Source organism: Mytilus edulis, chromosome 8 (assembly GCF_963676685.1).
Source record: "Mytilus edulis chromosome 8, xbMytEdul2.2, whole genome shotgun sequence".
Classification (NCBI taxonomy): domain Eukaryota; kingdom Metazoa; phylum Mollusca; class Bivalvia; order Mytilida; family Mytilidae; genus Mytilus; species Mytilus edulis.
Window position 1 is genome coordinate 34,171,685 of NC_092351.1, and position 22,320 is coordinate 34,194,004.

General features: G+C 31.3%; 1 protein-coding gene across 2 annotated transcripts; it reads right to left on the minus strand.

The window, feature by feature from the left end:
- Positions 1–86: 86 nt before the first annotated feature.
- On the minus strand, positions 87–21,619 carry LOC139485430 (calpain-15-like). 2 transcript variants are annotated; one of them, XM_071269905.1, is made up of 13 exons: positions 21,536–21,619; positions 16,512–17,373; positions 15,970–16,169; positions 15,030–15,213; positions 14,019–14,163; positions 13,002–13,074; positions 9,141–9,266; positions 8,735–8,896; positions 7,546–7,704; positions 4,727–4,914; positions 3,596–3,750; positions 2,131–2,306; positions 87–725 (listed from the first exon to the last, which is right to left on the minus strand). In XM_071269905.1, the coding sequence occupies exons 2-13, from the start codon at positions 17,349–17,351 to the stop codon at positions 545–547; spliced, it is 2,589 nt and encodes an 862-aa protein (XP_071126006.1). In that variant the 5' UTR covers positions 17,352–17,373; positions 21,536–21,619; the 3' UTR covers positions 87–544. The 2 variants fall into 2 exon arrangements, with proteins under 2 accessions (XP_071126006.1, XP_071126007.1); XM_071269906.1 differs by having other exon boundaries at positions 21,507–21,599.
- Between the last annotated feature and the right edge of the window lie 701 nt (positions 21,620–22,320).

Genomic DNA, 22,320 nt, shown 5'->3' on the forward strand with positions numbered 1-22,320 from the left:
TAATAAATTATGTAATGTATAACTAATAACATTACACTTCTCCAACAGCACTCTGACGCTGTTAAAAGACAAAATCAATATAAAAATGAAATTCACAAATTTTTAATATCACAAACACCCTGCAACTCAATATCATCTTTTACCAAAAGTGTGCATAGATATTTAATAAAAAAAAAATCAGATTTTTCAGATTTCTATCTAAATATTAGATTTGTTTTATAGATGTAATCTATTTCATTGTTCTCATTTAATTGTTATAAGCTTATTTTACATCCAAACACATGAAAAGAGATTAATTATTTTCTGTCAACAGGTAATTTTAATTTCAATTTTATTAAGAGTTTTTTTAACCAATATTGTTTGAATGAAAGCATGCAACAAGTTGTAGTGATTGGCTAAAAACATCCTAAACAAAGAAAATTTAATCAATGACAAGTTATATTCATCATGGGGTATACAGAATGAAATTACTCATGGTCCTTTCGTGTTTACATTCTGAAAAGGTGATTTAAAGTCTCAATATTGTAAATCATATGAAAGTACACTATCTGATTGGTCTAGGTATATGCAAGCATTCTAGTTCCCTTGAAATATCTGGTAAATGACTTTTTGTCTTGTGACCATAGTAATCCAACATTGAGGAAGAACTACTGATGTATGATGAAGCATATTGGATGCAGTATCCAGATCTCTGGTTTATTCTTGTCAATAAAAATATCAGCTGTCTGGAAAATACAAATAATAAGTTATTAACTGTGTGACAGGATTGCTTCTCTTAGAAAAATGTGGTAGATACTTAGTCATTATTTAAGCGGTAAGGTTAAGAAAATACTTCTTAAGCTCAGTCGGTATACACACTGCCTTGTAACACAGAGGTCCTGAGTTTGAGTCCCAGTGGAGACAAAGATGATTTTGTAATATGAATCATGCTCTGCAGTGACAACTGTCAATTCAGATTGAATTTTGAGGTTTTTATTAATGCAAATAATGGAATTATGTGAATATCGCAATAAAAAGAAACTTGCATACTGATATCAGATATCTTGTATGCAGATTTTCCTAATTCGTAATAAATAATTTCTCATTTTTGGTTAATTTTTCAAAATAGCAACAACAAATCTACAAAATTACTTCTGTATTTACAGTACTGTTAACTATTTTCGCATAGATTTTCAATTTTATGTTGTAGCTTGTATATATATTTGTATGATGGAACATTCATTTTGTTAACACATGTCTCATTCAACACTGACCCTATCCTTCTTAAAATAATGGAGAACTACCATTCAAATGTATGCCTTACTATGTTGCTGTATAAAGACAGACTATTCGTAGACAGTCAGCTGTATTTCATCTTACATAGATTTGATTTGATTTTATGTGTTATTAACACATCTTTTAAGCACTGCTTTTGGGCTATTTCAATGCAGCCAGTTTTTATTGGTGGAGGAACGAAGCCAGCATGCCCAAGAAAACCAGTGACCTTCAATAGGAAAACTGACAATCCTAGTCAATAAAGATTGGAGTCAAGTACACCCTTCACGAGCATGGTTTTAAATCACAACCTCAGGGTTGATTTTATAGTGATTACAGTAGTAACTACTTAGACCACTCTGCCACCTAGGCCCCTTTTCTGACATAGAATAGTGATGGGAAAGATGTAAGTAACAACATTGTTTTAAGATTTAGAAGACTATGACTGTAAGTTGTAAATTTCACATCATTGACTTTAACATTAGGGGTTTCCCATACCATAAACTTTCAACAATTTTTTATCTGGTGGAAACAGCATGCTATAAACATAATAACAATCATGATATTTTATCCATAACATTTATCTTAAAAATTCAACTTTGCTACTTGAAAATTCTTTTAGATGAGTTGTTCATTTATTAAAAAAAATAACCAAGATTACTTGAAGATTATATTAAAATAGTTCTACAAAATGTAAACTTTATATTTGTCATTTTGGGGCCTTTTATAGCTGACTATGCGGTATACGCTTTGCTCATTGTTGAAGACTGTACTGTGACCTATAATTGTTATTTGGTCTCTTATGGAGTGTTGTCTCATTGGCAATCATACCACATCTTCTTTTTTATATTTAAGTGACTTTTCAGAAGTAAGTACCTATGTCCTGGTGGTATAACATCTTGTGTAAACATAGAACCCCTGGTGCTCATCAGATTTGTTGATTTGGAACAATCTTCCTGTATTGCAGTATACTGCTTTTTGTCTTTGTTTTCAACTATTAATATTAATCCATCCCATGAAAGAGTATAGGTTCCAGTATTGCCCTTCAAAGTCTGAAAGCATTTAGAATAATAAAATCAATAAAAAATAAAAATTTAAGTTTATCATCAATTTAAGTAATAAACATGATAAAATTCTATTTCTCATCAATGAATGTTGAAAAAAAATCATCTTCAATATGTTTTGTATTCATATAAAATATGACTCAGATTATATGCTTGATATTTCATAATTTTTTATAACACTGTTTTAATATGTGCATAAGTATGGTTTAGAGAATAAGATCCTTTCAAATTAACAGACAGACAACAACTACTCAAAGAGAACATGCAGACACCAAGTGACATTATTAAATGATATGAACAATTCAGCTCTAGTACAGATTAATCATTATGAGCAATACTGATGACTTTGCCCTGTCAATATAAATCAGGAGTAAAAAATTGGTTTTTCACCCAGAGCCAATATGGAAAAAGCCGTACCTATAGTCTAATGGGCAAAACCTGGACATTCACTTCTGGTTTCAATTTCCTTACACCTAAGCTTTCTTAACTTTGGAGGTATTGTTATGCATGTATCATTTTTTTTAATTTAATATCATAACAAAAATTATTTTTGAATCCATGGTTCAATCATTATAAAGCAGACGATTCAAGATTAAGAATGGATAAACTGTTTTAACAATATTCTACCCAGCCACTCTGCATTTGCTAGAAAAAATGTATTTTGTAATAGCATATATCAGATTAAGTATTTGGACAAAATAATCAGAAATTACATCTGACAATGTTGACAAAAAAACATCGACATCGTGAAAGTGAAAAGACAAGTTCAGATATGAATTTCTTTATCTTCGTCAGTGTATCTTTCTTAGTTTAATGTTTGAATTCTCCATTAGCTGTATTGGCCTCAACTCTTCCAGTATCGGGTCCAATACAGCAAACCTTGAATCTATACCAGGCTAAATACAGAAACAGCCAGTTAATACCGCTATAATAATACTTCCCTTATGGGATGAGTAAACTTGTATGAGAATGACTAAATAAGTGTACCCATCAAAATGAATTTATAATGTAAATTCAGAAATTTTTGCATTTTTTTATTATCTAGAATAGAATAATATGCAAATACAACTGCTTTACAAATAGCATTGACTAACCATATACTTTAAATAACCTTTAAAATATAACAAACTGATGTATTGCTGACACTACCATGACTACCACACTTCTTAGTCTCCTCTTCATTAATTTTTTGAGGTGAGACAAAAAAACTAAAATTAATGTGAGCATGACCATCAAAATCATCAACAAAATTCATCTTATAAGATATATTTTTATACCTTTCTGTCTCCTTTATCAACCGCTAATTGTATCAAGATATCTGCTAAAAAGTGTGTGTACCCAGCATTTATAGAGTCATTCTCTTCTACCACAATATTTTGTGTACTGTGTATTGTCAAGACAAAATCACGCTGAAGATTGACTCCATGGTTTCCTGAAAAATTGATACCAATGAAAACAAGTTTAAGATATATTTGCTTTTTTACAATTTTTACACTTTTAGACTTTTTTCCTAATTTTTTATCATTTTCAGGATATCATATACATCAATGCCATATTTAAATACAAATTTCTAATGTCAAAACAAACACATCTTTAGGAGTTAGTTATAAAGAAGTTATATACGAAGACGATATTTTCAAGCATTTTCTATGTTCTAAAGTCATAACTTCTACAAAAAAAAAATATCTCAACAAATTCAAACTCATCTGCATATTCTTATGATATATGTGTATATCATGTATATCAACTAAATCTTATTTAAGCCTTACAGAAGAAAGGTACAGAAACAGATAGACTAGCAGAATAATAAACAAGCATACAGACAAACATATTGCAAATCGTCTGAAAATTAGTAAAAATTGTAAAAACTAATTATATCTACATGTATTATGAAAGTGAAATAGTGCTTCTATAAAAGTATCAGCATGGTTGGCAAAGTGTTTTATTGCCTTAAATCTTTGAAATTTTATTGCAACTGAAATAATAGTGTCAATTTCACCCTTATAAAATTTAAAGCTACTTTCATAAAGAAAAAAGATTTTCACACAGTATAGAAGAGAGGTATAGAGGGAGGATTGGGATCTCATAAAAATATTTAACCCAGCCTCAATTTTACGCCTGTCCTAAGTCGGGAGCCTCTGGTCTTTGTTTGTCTTGTATGATTTTTAATATTAGTTTCTTGTGTATAATTTGGAGTTTATTATGACGTTCATTATCACTGAACTAGTATACATATTTTTTAAGGGGCCAGCTGAAGGATGCCTTCTGGTGCAGGAGCTTCTCACTTCATTGAAGACCCATTTGGTGACCTTTGGCTGTTGTCTGCTTTATGGTCGGGTTGTTGTCGGTTCGACACATTCCCCATTTCCTTTCTCAATTTTTTATTTTTTACTTATTCAACCTTATACCTCCATCTAAATGTTTAAAAGCCAGACATGCAATGATGTATTCTCCACTTTGTAGATGTTCAATTTCACATCCCACGTAACTTTTGATGTCTCTCTTACTACTACCCATAGTTCTCATCTTTCTACCATCCAGAATCTCCATTACCACTATCAACATGTCAACAAAGTCCTCGTTACCATGGTTACCCCTAATAAATAACATTTTGTAATCACAGTCTTCAGATGACCAATCAGATTGCAATATAAATTTTCACACATGTACATGTAACACCCACAATGTGCCGTCAGTTACTTTGTTCTGGCGGAACTTTTCAACTAGTTATTTCGTTCAGACGAAATTTTCAAACTAGCTGTTTTATTCCCAGTGCAGTCAAAAAGTTCCAGAAAAAAGTAGCTAGTTGAAAAGTCCCAGAACAATGTAGCTAGTTGAATAGTTCTGGCAGAACAGAACAACTAGTTACATCATTCAGAATATACCATATTTTGTCCTTTTTGTAGAAAGAGGGGGAATAATGAGGGTGAGTATCAGTATAAGAGCAAATTATTAATTTACAAGAATACCCAATGCACTGTAAGGGAACAAACTCCCCAAGCAAAATTTAAGTTGTATTTCATAGCTCTAATAAAACGGAATAAGTTGCATTATCATGCAAATTAGGTATTCATAGTACCCTCAAGAGAGGATGTTGGTCTTTGCATCAATTCTCCAATTGGAAATTTGTGACTGGTTGATAGGTTTCCTTGGAACTTTTGGGCTAGTTTGTTAGTTCCGGTTTTGACTTATTTGACAAAGAGGAACTTTGTGGCTAGTTGATAACTTCCTTTTGACTTTTGTAATCAGTATCTTGGTTTCCCTTTGAAAGGTTCAAATATAATATGTTGCGCTTTTACTTTGCATTGATTCTCCAAATGGAACTTTCTGTCTGGTTGATAAGTTCCTTTGGAACTTTTGGGCTAGTTTCTTAGTTCTGGTTTTGACTAATTTTGCAAAATGGAACTTTCTAACTAGTTGATATGTTCCGATGGAACTATTCAACTAGTCACTTTGTTCTGGTGGAACTTTTAAACCAGAGGAAGAACAAAGTAACTTATTAATAAGTTCCTCCAGAAATTTCGGTTTGTTAGTTCTTTCTGCCCAGAACTTTCCAACATCAGAACAAAAGAGCATTTACATACACAGTATGGTGAAGCAGAAACATGTATATTAACATTAGATATACAGTTCCCAGGGTGAAGCCATGCCTATTCCTTGGAATTGAACTTATACTCTTAGAAAAATTCTAATAATTTAATTAACATACAGTAATATTTTTTTGTCAAATATACATAAAATATGAAACAAGTTTATTCATATCTGAATATTAATCAAAACCTCAAATAATATTTTGAATAAATGAACTATAAACTAAAAGGTTGAAGTTAAAAAAAATATGCATAGTCTTCACCCCTAGAAAAATTAAATGATTTTAAAAAGTACAGAAAAGAGAGTTTAAGCAACACAACATTAATAGCGTGAGCAACAACTAAACATATAAAGTTTGTTAGAAAAGAGGATTTGTTTTCTACAAATAAGTTAATACAAGCTTCGACTAAAACAGTTACATGTATTCGTAATTATTATTAAGCTTTAAAATTAATTTACATGTTACATATATGCAAACAATTGTTTGTAAGGTATATTTTATCTATTATTATCTTTTTTATGGAAATGGTGACCTTCAGGAATTAGATGAGTAGTGGCAATAATACACTAATTTTGCCAAAAGCTAGGCTGATATAGTGGCTCAATGAAAGTGATAGCAGAGCTATTTGAAATATCATCAAATATTTATCAATTATGGACTTCTGACAAGGTCAATACGTTATATATAGACCTGTTCAGATTATATTGACTTAGGTTGACGTACGAGTGTCAATATAATATAACAGGTCCATATATAACGTATTGGCTGAGTGAAAGTCCTTAATTTATATATATCATATGAATAATGTATTAGGAAAATGGCTTTCAGTGCCCTTTCTGTGTATTTTCAAATTGTATTTTGCAAGAAATTTAAGACGTTATTGAAAATATCAATATTCTTCAAACAACTTCATAGCTTCTTGTATTAGCTTTCTTTGTATTCTTTAGCGTCTGTACTTTACTTTTAATTTGATAATCTTGCAACTTTTCTTTTCATCTGCTACAGTGCTTCTCCATGGTTATTATGTGTGACGTCATGGCGTCAGAAATCTAAATTTTGCAAGTTTTTTTTTTATATTGACTGTCAGTATACATATAAATAGAAACATAGCGTCAATATACTTAAAAATGGAAACAAGGCTTCTGACAGATACGTAAAATAACCCTTGTAACACTTGATTGTAATATCCTATGAAAACAGTAGCATGCGTGATATACCATATGTAATATCTATGTTTATTGGTTGTAATAATGATGCATTGTGGGATAGAGTCAATTGCTTGCAAATTACTGGAAGTATTCAAATTGAAACAAATATGTTGTAAATAAGTTCAAAATTTACAAAAATGCAAGATTTTAAATCTTGACATAATAACCGAACCTTGGTCAAATCAAATTTGAATTAATAAACAGATCACCTATCAATTGTTCAGGCTATTTGCACATGTACAGTAATTCCGTCCTAACTACCACAAAATAGCAGGTCATTTCAATGCCAACTTACCATGACTATTGACCAACTACTATCCTACCAGAATTCAAATAATAATGTTTTCATAAATTTATTAAACATATATTAGGAGGCAATTTTAATCATTATGCCCCAAATAAATGTTTGCAGTTCAAAAAAGATTACCGTTTATTCTTTTGGTGTAGTCCTAAACACAGATCTGTTTTATTCTGTACATAAACTTTAGCAAACTTCCATGGTCCATTAGCAGTTGATGGAAACGATCCTTTGATTCTTGTTTCATGCCAGTCTCTTGTCTTACAAATTTCTACAGAACCGAAATACCTGAAATTAATTAAAAGCACTGTTCTTTGAGTGTTTGCTGCTGTAAATCATACTTGTTTTTGGTCACTGTAAATTCAGAAAATATTGCGATGTTGTTTTATTGTGAAAAATGCACCAGGGTTATAATCTCATTAATTTGAACTCATATTTTGAAATTATTCTATATGAATAAAACAGGGTTTTTCTCAATATCGTATAAATAACATTTTAGTCTATAATGACATAATCAGAATAATGAAGGCACACAATAATTTACAGCAGTTTTTGGTATACTTAACATGCCCTTCTTTTTCTTGTCTGAATTATTTTACAATTTATCAAGTGAGAGCTTTTAAAAGCTTGCTATGTGGTAATGGTTTTGCTTATTGTTGAAGGCTGTACAGTGACCTATTGTATCTATCATCTATGTCATCATATCACATCTTCTTGTTTTATATACTTTGTACAAGGGCTTCCAAAATATATTTGAGCCACTCAGACTTTTTTTTGTCTTATTCCGATTTCAATTCATGACGAATAAGTAACAAAAGACAAGCATTTTAATCAGTAAGGCACCAATTTGAACAATGATTGACACATAAACAATTTTAATCTAAACTTGACTTTTGATATAGATTTGATGTTCTGATGCAAACTGTTCAATTGGCTTCATTCAAAGTGTGCATCACCATCCTGCTACATGTGTTGTCTTTCTTTTACTATTTATTTGTGGAAAGTTATGCTGATAACAAATACGCTTTTGATTTTTTTTTAAACACGCATTATTCTATTAAATACCAGATGTTGACTTCACATGTTGACATTTGGGAAAACATGGACCAGGGGTTGAAGTCATAAAACTTTGCTCAGTGCTCGGAGCACAAAAATCACGCTCGAAACCTGAAATCCAGTATTTTGATTGGTTGATTCTTGAGTCTGAGTACAAAAATTGTGCTCGAAAGTTTTATGACCGCAAGCCCAGAGATTGATGCGTAAAATCTGTACTAATCTAACAATTAAAAAAAAGTAACCATTTTATTAAATACAGTACTTTCTAAATTCCTTAAACTCTATCCAGAATATTCCATGTTTGTTTCCATCTGGTTTCAGTTTCTTTTTGACCTCTGGTTTGACCTTCTGCCATTTCGAAGAGCTATCACTCCAATCACCTTTCCAGGATTCACTCCCCCATGGATTTCTGATTTTCAGTAAACTATGGAAAACAAATATTTAAAACATTAGATTATCTCCCCTTTGACATCACATCAGAAAAGAATCATATTCCCTTCTAGCTACCATACACAAATAGTGTACATTCTACAAGTGTCTGAAGTTTAATAGGCACCTAAAGACTAAATAAACATTGGAACCGCCTATGAAAATAATCTATAACCAGTAAATAATACTATCACTACAAGTAATATTATTTCCAGATTTACGCCTCAGCATATACTCACTTTTCTCCAGTATCCATATCATATACATCTAGTAGAGAGTAAGCATGGCTTGTAATGAGTCCTAGAGATTTACAGTATTCTGGAGTAAATACATCTTTAGCTTCACATGATGTACACATCAAATACCTAAATGATATATCAAAATTAATGTAGTTGATGATCATTTTTATAGTATAAAAAACATATGTATTTATAAAATTCAAAGAACAACAGTTGAGTTTGTTGAATTTCTTTAATGGAGCAGAGATATAGGTGATCCCCTGAATCTGGTAATTGAGGACAGAAAGGCACTCAAAATTGACGAACTTTTGTGGTAAAGAACATAACAAAATACCTATTTTTTCAGTTTATATGTGTATTATGAGCACATACATGAGAACTATATATATATATATATATAAAAGTCTATAAAAAGGACCAACCAGCAAATTTACTATGTACCGGATCGTCTAGAATAGGCGATACTATGCAGATAAGGAAAAAATTATATCAGTCTAAAGATTTGCACAACGGTACTGATATAAGGTGTTATTAAACGAAAATGTTGTTATAAAATCGTGTTGACAAATATTTCGGCTCAACAAATGGCCTTCTTCTTGTGTCACAAGTTTTAACAATACTGATACATAATGTATAAGGTGTGAAAATAGATCAGGTGATAATACAGGTAAGTTTTGGTCGATTGATTTTAATCCTGAATATCATAATTTAAACAAAACACTATAAATCAATATACGTGACTGTGTATATTAACAATAAAAATAAGTGAAAACAAAACTTTTAGTATTTCTTATTGATGCCGTTTGGGTGATGTACATTAAGTTCCTTTATCCAAAAGCTTTCCCGAACCTGTCGCTGTGCATCACTCCAGTGAATGTTCTGTTCAATCACTAGAATTTTCATGCGGTTAAAGTCATCAAGTTTGTGATCTGACTGTCTGAAGTGCTGAGAGACTGGAAGAAGTGGCTTCTTAGATATATCACTCCTATGGCCATTGAGGCGTTTGTGGAAAGGCTGCTTTGATTCACCAACATATTGGAGGCCACAAACCGAACATTCTAGTATGTAAATAACATTCATACTTTTGCAGGTAACATTTTCAGCGAACGGTCATCCGACGGAAAAAATATCGGAATTTGTTGACTTCCATCTTCGTCAACATGTTGAAGACTTACCATCTCACATCAAAGATACAACCGATTATCTTAGAAAAATGCAGGCCTTAAACCCACTCCCCTCCGACACGACTCTTGTTTCCATGGATGTTACCTCCCTCTACACTAATATTCCACATGCAGATGGCATCGATGCATGCAAAGAAGTTTGGAATTCCAGACCAGTGAAATATCCACCTACTGAATGCCTGGTCAAAATGCTCACGCTGGTACTTAAGAAAAACAACTTCACTTTTGATGGAGATCATTATTTGCAAGTAAATGGAACTGCCATGGGCACCAAAATGGCTCCGTCATATGCCAACATATTTATGGGCAAATTAGAGAAACAACTCCTTGAAACTTCCATCGAAAAACCGCTTTCCTGGTTTAGATTTATAGATGATGTGGATATGAAATGGAATAAAAGCGACGAGGATTTAGACACTTTTATCACTCATGCCAACAACATACATCCAAGTATCAAATTTACTCATGAGAAGTCTAAATCCAAAATCGCCTTCCTCGATACTTCAAGTTCGCTCACAGAGGGCATCATATCTACAGATTTATATTCTAAGCCTACTGACACTCATCAATATTTGTCCCCTAAAAGTTGTCATCCTGCTCATCTTACCAAGAGCATTCCATACAGTCAGGCACTTAGAGTCAAGCGAATATGCTCCAACACAGAAACAACTAAAAGACAACTGCGTAAACTTGAAACTCGCTTGAAGAAAAGGGGCTACAAACACAGAAATATCAAAAAAAGCTTTCAGAAAGCGGAGTCAATTCCGAGGAGTGAACTATTGGAATACAAAGTTAAAAAGAAAAGCAAAAGGACTCCATGTGTTCTAACTTATCACCCATCTCTCAAAAACAGCTTTGGTGTCATTCGTGAGCATTGGAAATCAGTTGAAAAGAATTCCAAACTGTCCAAGATTTTCCCTGAGCCTCCAATGATAGCTTTTAGGCAACCTAGTAGTCTACGGAACCTACTAGTGCGGGCTGAAGTGTCTGATAATAGAAGTACTTCTGGAGAATGTCGTTCGTGTGGAGAAAAACGCTGCAAATGCTGTTTACAGATGCAGCATTCGTCAACATTTCACAGTAAGGCAACCGAAAATAACTATAAGATATTTTGCAATGTTACCTGCAAAAGTATGAATGTTATTTACATACTAGAATGTTCGGTTTGTGGCCTCCAATATGTTGGTGAATCAAAGCAGCCTTTCCACAAACGCCTCAATGGCCATAGGAGTGATATATCTAAGAAGCCACTTCTTCCAGTCTCTCAGCACTTCAGACAGTCAGATCACAAACTTGATGACTTTAACCGCATGAAAATTCTAGTGATTGAACAGAACATTCACTGGAGTGATGCACAGCGACAGGTTCGGGAAAGCTTTTGGATAAAGGAACTTAATGTACATCACCCAAACGGCATCAATAAGAAATACTAAAAGTTTTGTTTTCACTTATTTTTATTGTTAATATACACAGTCACGTATATTGATTTATAGTGTTTTGTTTAAATTATGATATTCAGGATTAAAATCAATCGACCAAAACTTACCTGTATTATCACCTGATCTATTTTCACACCTTATACATTATGTATCAGTATTGTTAAAACTTGTGACACAAGAAGAAGGCCATTTGTTGAGCCGAAATATTTGTCAACACGATTTTATAACAACATTTTCGTTTAATAACACCTTATATCAGTACCGTTGTGCAAATCTTTAGACTGATATATATATATATATATATAGAACTATATTTCAGTGTGAATACATTTAGTAACAGTAGCTAACATGTCATGTTGTTAGGGAGGCTGGTGCCTAAGGAAAGAATTAGAAAAGTTCCAATCTTTCCAAAAAGTGGTCGATCATTTGATTGGCATTTTTTCATAACATTTTTTTATTTACATGCATACAGTTCATCATCAATGTTATGAAGTGGTATCTGTATACAAGAAGAAGAAAAAGAAGAAAATACAAATCACTGTTTGTTTTTAATTTGGACTTCCTAGAAGCTCACTTCCTAAAACTTGAATCTGATTTATAATCAAAATTAAAGAAATTAAAGTTCTTTTGCTTGTTGGGAAGGAAGTATGCTGGTAAAAACCCTGATTTGAGTAACAGCGAAAAAATCAAATAGAAAACAATGTATTTCTTTAGTTAAAAAACATTTCCAAATTTGTAATTGAATTTGATAACTAGTCATACCTACCTACAGGACACTATTTGGTGTGGATTTCCCCCATGGAGGCCCCCAAAAAGAAATTTCGAAAGAGCAATTTTTCCCACAATTTAAAACAAAACAATTAATTTTACAATAGCTTTAGGCTTCTAAAAGTATGAAGAAGCCAAAAAAACAACATTAAAATATATTTGAAGGCCCCCTTGAAGGTTTTATAGGACTGTAAGAGCCATCTTGCATGTAAAACCCCCATGGGCATTTTGAAAAGTTGGCAGGTATGACTAGTATTTTGGAAGACAAAATAATAATAAAAAAAAAAAAATTTAAAACCAAATATTGTCAACAAATCAACATGGATTACATTATTTAATTGTTGGCTCTTTCTTTGGGATTCTTTGTTGTGAAGTAGTTATACTTTTAAGATTTAAGAGAACAATTTGTGATTAAAAAAGTTATTTTCTGGAAAGAACTTTTAATTAGTTTTTCTTATAACTTTTCTTACCCACAATCTCTTGCATGTGTCAACTTTGACCAGATCAACATGTTATCAATGGTCTTTGAAAAATCCTTGTGTTCTAAAAAAAAATCCATAGCCAATTATATCATGTATATTTAACAGAAGAAAGGTAAAATTCAGTTTTGAAAAAAAACTTATTAAAGAATAAAAGAGATAACACCTTTTAAACAGATTAAGAAAATCATAGCTTTGCCAATTTCTTGTAGCTTTAATACAGATACAATCAAAAAACCATTCAATCTATCAAAAATTAGAAAATTACACAACCTAACATATTTACTTTTAAAATAATATATTGCGATTTTCATTCACATGGATGCACCTTGAAGCATCAGCACAATACAAATAGTTTCCAGTATATAGAAATATAAAACGATTGAAATAATTTATTTAAGAAATAATTGATGCAAGCTATACTTAATTGCAGTTTTAACATGGGTAAGCATTATATATTATATATTTTGCCCGAGTGATAGTGAGGACTAAAATAACACGAATATAATGCCTACCCATGTTAAAACTACAATATAGTATAGCTTGCATCAATTATTTCGATTCTGATTAGGACAATTAAGGTTATTTCTATGTTCGATGTGTATAAGTGTAAATTGTTTGTGCAGGCTCTTCCATGAACCCTCTTTTTTCTTTTTTTTTTTTTAAAGCAAACAACTGGCAACTTGATTTTCAGAGGGAGGAGTTTGAACAGCCAGCATGAACGGTTGTCGTATCTAGGTCAAATATATCAATTTCGAATTGCAACTCGATCATTACATTCATGATAAATGAATTAGTAACAATATGTGCACCATTTAAGAGTTTAGAAGTGTTTTATTTTAATGAAATATATTAAATGCATGCCAATTTGATAAAATTCATTATTCTGCAGTAGTCAATATAAGCATGTGCAAACAAATTTTATTGGATTTAGAGCATGGGTTTATTCACAAAGCAAAATAAGCACGTCATATTAGAAGTTTATTTTAACTGTTGGCTATTTTTTACCATTTAAAGACAGATGTTCACATGGTTCACCAGTAAGCAATGACAGAGACTCCACAGTCCTACCAGATCCTAATGCTTGATAACATCCGTGTATCTTTGCTGCAGCTTTCTCTATCAATGGAACCCATAACTGACCTCTTCTTGCCTATAATTACATTCAGAATTATAAAGATATTAGGGCAGTACAAAAATTGCTTTTTAACCTTCCTTGATAAGTTGATTCAAACTTTCCTTACAGCAACAAGCTGTCAAATGGCAACTCTAATTGAGGTGCTTTGAGATTCAAATAAATAAGGAATACATGTTAATAGGACACAGATGATGCCCCCTCTTGCATTTCACATTAAGTTATAAATGAACATAACTGAAGAATGGTAAAAGTGACAATACGAAAATTTGTATTTGATCTGTGTTTTGTGGTTATAAGTATTGTGTGTAAGATTCATGTTTTTTGGTTGAGCCTAATTTAGGTAAGAGAACAGAAACAAAAAATTCAGCAATTTTTCATTTGTAAAGGGGCATAACTCTTGGACGGTTAAAGTGACAGAACCAATACATATTTTTTTTTGTGATAATGATCGTGCATTGTGTTTATGTTTCATAACATTTGGTTGAGGCTAATTTAAGTTAGAGAACCGAAACGAAAAATTCAGCAATTTTTCCATTTGTAAAGGGACATAACTCTAGAACAGTATAAGTGACACAACCAAAATTCAAATTTGATCATTATTTAGTGGTTATAAGCATTGTGTATAAGTTTCATAACATTTGGTTGAGGCTAAGTTAGAGAACGGAAAAGGGGCATAACTCTAAAATGGTTAAAGTGACACCACCATAGATGATAATTCAAACTTGATCTGTGTGTTGTAGTATTAAGTATTTTGTGTACCGGTAATTTTACTCATTTGAATGCGTTTTGAAGTGTTCACTTTATAGAATAAAGAATTTTAAAAATCTATGAACAATACAATCAATGAGCTGATATCCTTTTCCTTATTTGGTTACTTTTACCTTAGAATATTTCAGTCTGTTGTACTGATCTACAGGGAAGTAGTCATCTAAAACGACAGTTTTCCAGATGCCATCTTTACAGAGTCGTACAACATATGCTCCTTCTGGACAGTAATCTTTGGTAACAACAATTCTCTCAAGCAGATTCTTTCTTTCAGCTACAACAGCTAATGCACATATAAACCTAAAAAATATCACACACATAATTATCTAATTGTACTATTTCTACAAACAATTCTAATATGATACATTTCTATTGCTGTTTAAACAAAATCATGCTTCAAATATAAGGTAGTGTACATGTGCTACTAAGGGGGTAGCTATATACCACCCTTCATGAGGGTCTCCAACATTTGTTTAAAGAGAACATGTGCTTTACATCATAATAGAATGTGGTTCATCACTTGTTTTTAAACCATGCAGGTGATTAAAAATTACACAAGCGCCTTGCATGGGTGCATTACCAGGGTACAATCAGAATCTTTATTGATTTAGAAAAAAAAGATTATTGAGTGAGGTTTTTGTTGGTTTGGTTTCTTTGATGATGCAATTTATGTTACATGATGTGAAATCAGCATTGTGACTTTGACTTTTGACCTACTGACCTACATTAACAGGGGTCTTGTCCTTTTCTGTGGATTGAATGCGTAAAGGCTGCCTAGGTATACCAAGAATTTAAAGAATTATCTAAAATAGGTTTAAAAGCAGATTTAGTCAAAACTGTGAAATAAAATATCCACTAAATAAATTTCCTCAATCCCTGGAAATATTAGTCATCATAAAAATGGATGAATCAACAAACTAAACCTTAATCCAAATTTTTACCCAATATTAGTATATCAAAAGCTAAGTCATCAACATATTATAAACTGAATAATTAATTTAAATATATAATTCAACACAAATTATGAAAAGCAATTTGTCCAGCTTATCCTCTTACCAGCAGTTTCCAATTTCTCCTTGTATAATATCATTTGCTGTGGGTTTGTCATAGACCTTCAAATGTTTAGGAACTTTCCCATCATTATCTTTAACATCTTTTAACCTCAACCATTGTATATTACTGCCACCAGGTCTAGGATGTTTGAAGAGGGAGAAGTCATTTGGTGGAAATTCTTTATCAGTAAAGTTTTTCTTTTCCTGTAACAGTCAGTAATCATTTAACGTATGCATGTGTACTAAATAGTATTATGCAAAGATGACCTTCATGACCTTTAGATATAAATCTAAATATTTATGCATTAATTTTTCTATCTAAGTAAACATGGTAAAAGATTTCTATGTTTTCCTGTTTCTTTACCTAAAAGTTGCTAAGTGCTAATGATGAGGCTAAATAACACACTGTTTAAATGTCTCATTCAAGCTATTGATGGGATGGCAAATGATAAGGCTAGATAACACTTACTAAATGTTAAAAAAGCTAACATTTATAAACTTCAATGTTTATCACCCAAAATTAAGAGTCAATAATTAAACACAAACCTGTTGGCAGTTTTGGACAATTAGTTTCCATTTAGCCTCTACTTGTTTTGTTTTAATGGTCCTCAAATCTTTAGCTCTGACTGATTCTCTGAGATCACCTCTTAATGGCTTAGATTTGGGTCTGTCGTTTAAGTTGATCCCAGTAACTCTAGGTTTACTGAAACGACAAGCTTCACAAAGTCTGCTTGAACTGCTGTTATCTAAAGAACATCTTTCACAAGTCCATTTATCTCCTCCAGGCAATGGGCTCTTCCTGTCATGATCAGTTGAATGTTTTTCATCTTGTCTTGCTTTCACTTTATCTAAGTCATTTCTAGGTCTTGGTGAATCTGGATCTTTTTTTTTCTTTGAACAATAGCTACACCTGTTAAATTTCTCAGAAGTAAAATTATCACATAGATGACATTTCCAAAGTTTGAGATCATTACAGCATTGACCCTTAATGTGACTACACATTTCACAATTACCCTCTTCTATATCATTGAAAAATGTGCAATGGCAACATTTCCATCGTGACGCTAAACGATTATCAGCTGAACTTGGTCTTCTATGTTTATCATCAACTGGCCTAACACCTAAATAGTTGTTCTTTGCTGTTTCTTTGTCACCTTTATCCCTAGGTAGACGATCAGCAGAGTGTGGACGTTTCCTTTTCCCAACACTCTCTGTCCGAGACTTTCCACATTTGGCACACTTTTTTTCAGTAACATCATTCCAGTGAAAACAGTTGATATCATAACATCTCCATTCAGGATCCTTTAAATGTCTGAAACATGCATCACATCTCTGGTTGGATGAAGGATTTACTTTTGTACATGCTGGACAATGTGTTGTTGACATTCTGAGTGCTTACTTAATAAATCTAAAAAAATAAACAAAATCTTGATTTCAATTAGTATTGTACTAATACATCTATCAGATGAGCAAAATAACTTAGATACCCTTTAGTAAACTACACAATTAAAAGGGGATGTCAGGACATTAAGATAGATAGCTTTGATATGATTGACTTTTGGCACACACACATGCACTTCTCTATAATTGAGACTGTTTGTTGACCTACATGTGCCTTTTTTGGTTCTAAGGTGTTGGTTTGATGTATATCACTGTCATATATATTTTTATTTCAAAAACTTCCCAATCTGAAAAACATAAATTTAGAAATTCTCTTTATCTGGATAATGACCATGAAGATTTAGTTTTTAATACAGATTTTAGTCTATACCAAAATAAACATTTCCAGATCAGACAGGAAAAAAAGAGACAAAAGTTAAGAAAAAATAATAGAGTTATTCCTCTTTGTACTGGCTCCCTCCTATCATATACATCTGTTTTTTAATTATCATATTTCCATATTTGTTCTAAATCATATTTAATTATTAACAATCAGTATGAATGTTAGATTACATTTTTTTGTACATGTGTTGTTTGTGTAGATATTGTATGAACTTTGTGATTTGTGTTGATTTATATGCTCTTTAATGGCCCTTTGATTCTAAGAATAAAGATATTTGAATATTCAATAGACTATTCCATTGCATAGCTTATTATAGGGTATGTGATTGGTTTTGCTCATTGTTAAAGGCTACACAGAGACTTATAATTGGTTAAATCATATTTATTTCAACTCAATTGACTCTAAGACCAGTATATCACATCTCCTTTTAGTTAATGAATTGGTTTACAATGCCAAAGTGGACAAACTAAAAAATATGTCTGTTTCCTATTTCCCTACCTATATCTTAAGCTTATACAAATAGGCCCCTTAAAGTTTATTGTCATTTTTCAATAGCACTGTTAAAGTCAAATATTTTCTTGATGATGTTGTAAGAAACACACACATTATTTTCTTTGGCCTAACAGTAAATACTTGTAATATTATATCATTGTATTTATATGTGTATGTCATGTACATGATTTTTTGAAATAAAATATGTTTAAAGTAAATACTTATTAAATAAAAGTATGCATGTATATGGAAACTAGCATTTTGTGAGTACTGCATGGCAATACATAGTCCCCTACTGGATAAAAATTCATTTTAATTAACATTAACACATATTTTTTTAAATTCAACAGTCTTATTTCAGCAGTGAAAGAGGCATGAAAATTATCTTTCACTACAGAATCTTACAAATTATTTTGTCCTTTTATACCATCATGTCTGCAATATTTTTAAAACATTGTAAAGGATCAAAAGATATATGTATTCTGTACTGACAAGAAATAATGTTATTCCTACTGGACAGCTTAAGTGGGTTAAAATTTTAGGTGAACAAAATCTGAACTGGAAAAAGATTTCCAGACTTCCTTTTGCTGAACATTACTAAAAATAGTAAATTACAGTGGTTATGATATATAGGACTAACTATTGCATTATTGCAACAAATCAGTATTTAGTTAAAATAAAATTGAAAGATTATCCTGACATTTGTAAATCAGAGAATGAGTCTATAGAACACCTATTTGGAATTGAAATACTGTACAAAATTTTCTGCAGGATATTGATAACTGGTTCCTTTCTAGTGGAATAAGTCTCCCAATGAATAAATTAAAATTTCTTTTTGGAGACTTATCCAAGATATTCCCCAGCAACCCATACAGCATGATTTTCTTTATATTAAACAATATGTGTATAATTCTAGATGTTTTAGAAAGAATCTCTCATTGCAAGCAATTATAATAAAGCTGAAAGATATGTATAAATTAGAGAGTATGATAGCTGTAAACAATCAAAAGAGAACTGAATTTGACCATGATGATGGAATGTTTTTGAAAAACTTTTATTGAAAACCAGCTAATGTCTTTTTTGTTACAATTACTTATGTTTATTTCAATATAATCTATTTTAAAGAAAATATCATTGACATGTTAAATACTTGATGTGTGTTGATTGCTGTTACGAAAGAAATATGTCTAATTAATTTTGCAAAATCTTTTCGATATGAATATTGGATATTTAAATATAGATAGGGATGTAACTGGATAATCCTTTTGTGTTTTGTGTTTTGTGTTTTATTTTTCTTTCTGCTTTATTTATTAATTTTTATATTTTTATTTTTTTATTTTTTCATTTATCTTTCCAATAGAAAACGTAAAATATTTCCAATTAAGATATATTTAAAATAATGACATTGTATATATCTTACATGTCTTATATGACAGTATTATATTGTATGTATGTTATGTTTATGTTGTAATTCATGTAATATTGGAAATAAAAAAATAAAAAGTTAAAAAAAAATAAAAATTCATTGTAATAGAATAAAATTCTAATTTGATGCGCAACCCTAAATTCCCCTTAGACTTTGTCGGTAGGGGACTATTAAGCTGAAAGAATCCAATGTTAGGAGTCTAGTCAGGAGTGGGTGTCCATACATTGGCATACTCCGAATACACTCACAGGTGTGCATATCATAGATGTTTACGGGCGAAAATATTTGCCAGTCGACTGGTAAGCATAATACATTTGTTAATAGTGTTTCCGCCCCAAAACATCTACATGTATGATATGCTCCCCTGTGCCCTGACCACTTTGTATGATAGGGATAATCACAGTCGCCTGAAGATTTCATAAGTATAGCAAAAAAATGGGGGAAATAAAATATATTTAGTAGTATTATATTTTTCGCTATAATTATGAAATCTTCAGGCTTACTACTAAAAATATTTTATTTCCCCCATTTTTTCTTGGAAGCAAGTTAACTCGTACCACCGGAAACTCGTACCATGTTAACTTGTACCAAAAAAGTTAACTCGTACCAACGTAAAGTCGTACCACTGGGAAGTTGTACCATTAAAAGTATATTCAAAAATACGAATGTTTTATGGTGTCTTTGTAAACTTAATAAAAAAAAGTTGAATTACTGGAATTTTATACTGGATTTTAATGAAAACTTAGACAAAAATGCCTTGGTTTTTTTTTAACTTAGACACTAATATAAATGTAATTTCTTAATTACCCTGCTAATTATTATATTATATTCCTTTGATTGTGTGATTAAATTAATACATTCCTTTGATTATGTGATTATTGGTTGATGGGAATGATTTTAGGTACCATTTCATATATCATTTACTTTCCTCTGAATGGCCACTACATATACTCTTTATCATAAAGCCATGCATATCTCATGAATATGACTTTACTTCATAACTTAAAAGAATAGTCATATTATGATAACAACATATAGAAGAATATAACGACAGGCTACACAGCCCTTGCACAGTTGGATTTGCGTTAAGGTGTGCTGAATATTATATAATAAATTTCATACTTTTAACTGTTGGTCATAAACAATTTACAACCTTTAAAACACAATAATTTAATTCTTTCAATGAATAAAATTCCTTTGAGAAACAAAAGAAAAGTACCCAAATCTAATCAATGTTACTGATTAGGAATGATTAAAAATTAAATCCAGTAATTATTATAAGTAAAAATTTAGAAAAGTGTGTATTCAAGGGAGACAACAAAGCAAATCTGCCACGGTATTGTCTATCCAATACACAAGGAACATTAGCTACAAATTGGTCATTGTACTTTCAAATTATATACATTTTACAGACTTAAGAGTGAAATAACAGTATATATTCATCATTAAACACCAATCAAATGCATTTAAATAAGTTGGTACGAGTTAGCAGTGGTACGAGTTTGCATTGGTAAGTTTTTTTTTATTGGTACGAGTTGACGTTGGTACGAGTTTACAATGGTACGGGATAACTATAATTCTTTTTTTCTCTATAATTATGAAATCTTCAGGCGACTGTGGGATAATTTAGGCAAAAATCTTCTGACAGTTAGGACTCAAACTTCAAAACTGTCTGACTAACGAGTTTCAAAAAAAAGATGTTGGACAAACAAAACAACCCCTGTTCCTCGTTCCTACTTTCGTTTTGCTTATGAAGTTATGTTAAAATGAATTTTTCAATTCACATGTTTTAAAATGTGTTGACAAAATGCAAACATAGAATTTTGAACATTAAATATACATGCTGCAACTATAACTTTAACATCAAACCGTATCATGATCATCGCACGTCCTCCTCATGTTCAGGGTCATTGTGTTCCTCAATTCTACTTTCAGTTTGCCTTTGGCTAAAATCGTATCTAAAATAGGTATTGACGATCCCGGGTTCATAATACACGGCGTTCAACATTTTCGAGTTGGATTACCTTTAAATAGAGAGTGTTTTAAACAGACATTAAATTTAGTTTTGAACAAGAAAACATATTCTCTTGTTGAATTTACTTTTTCGACACTAGTATACTAACTGATATTAGTAAAATTTAATGACTTCGTTTCGTAGCACTTAATTGGACATTTTGTCAGGAATGTCAGGACACACCTTCTAAAATTAAAAATCCCATGTCAAAAGCTGTTTATTAAAATATGTTGGCTCTAAACATACATTTAGAATAATTTTAAAAAGAACTTATATAAAGTTATATTAATATTAATACATTCTAATATGACGTCCTTATTACGCTTTCACTGCTTGCAAAGGGAACGATTTTGTATGATATGTTTTACCAAGGAATTGTATATATATACAATTCCTTGGTTTTACCGATTCCGATGTCTGCAAAATTTACTCAATCTCTCTTCATCCATTATGTTCATAGAAATACATACAGATGAAACAATAAATGAACATACGTACTATATCTGATAATTTGATTCCATACTTTTTGGAGCAACCTAGCAAAGCCTCCTTTCAAACAAAGTAAAAAAAAAAGTCGTGCTTTAGGCCATTAATCAACTGTAAAGAAACCGATCAGTGACTGCAAACTGATATTATATAT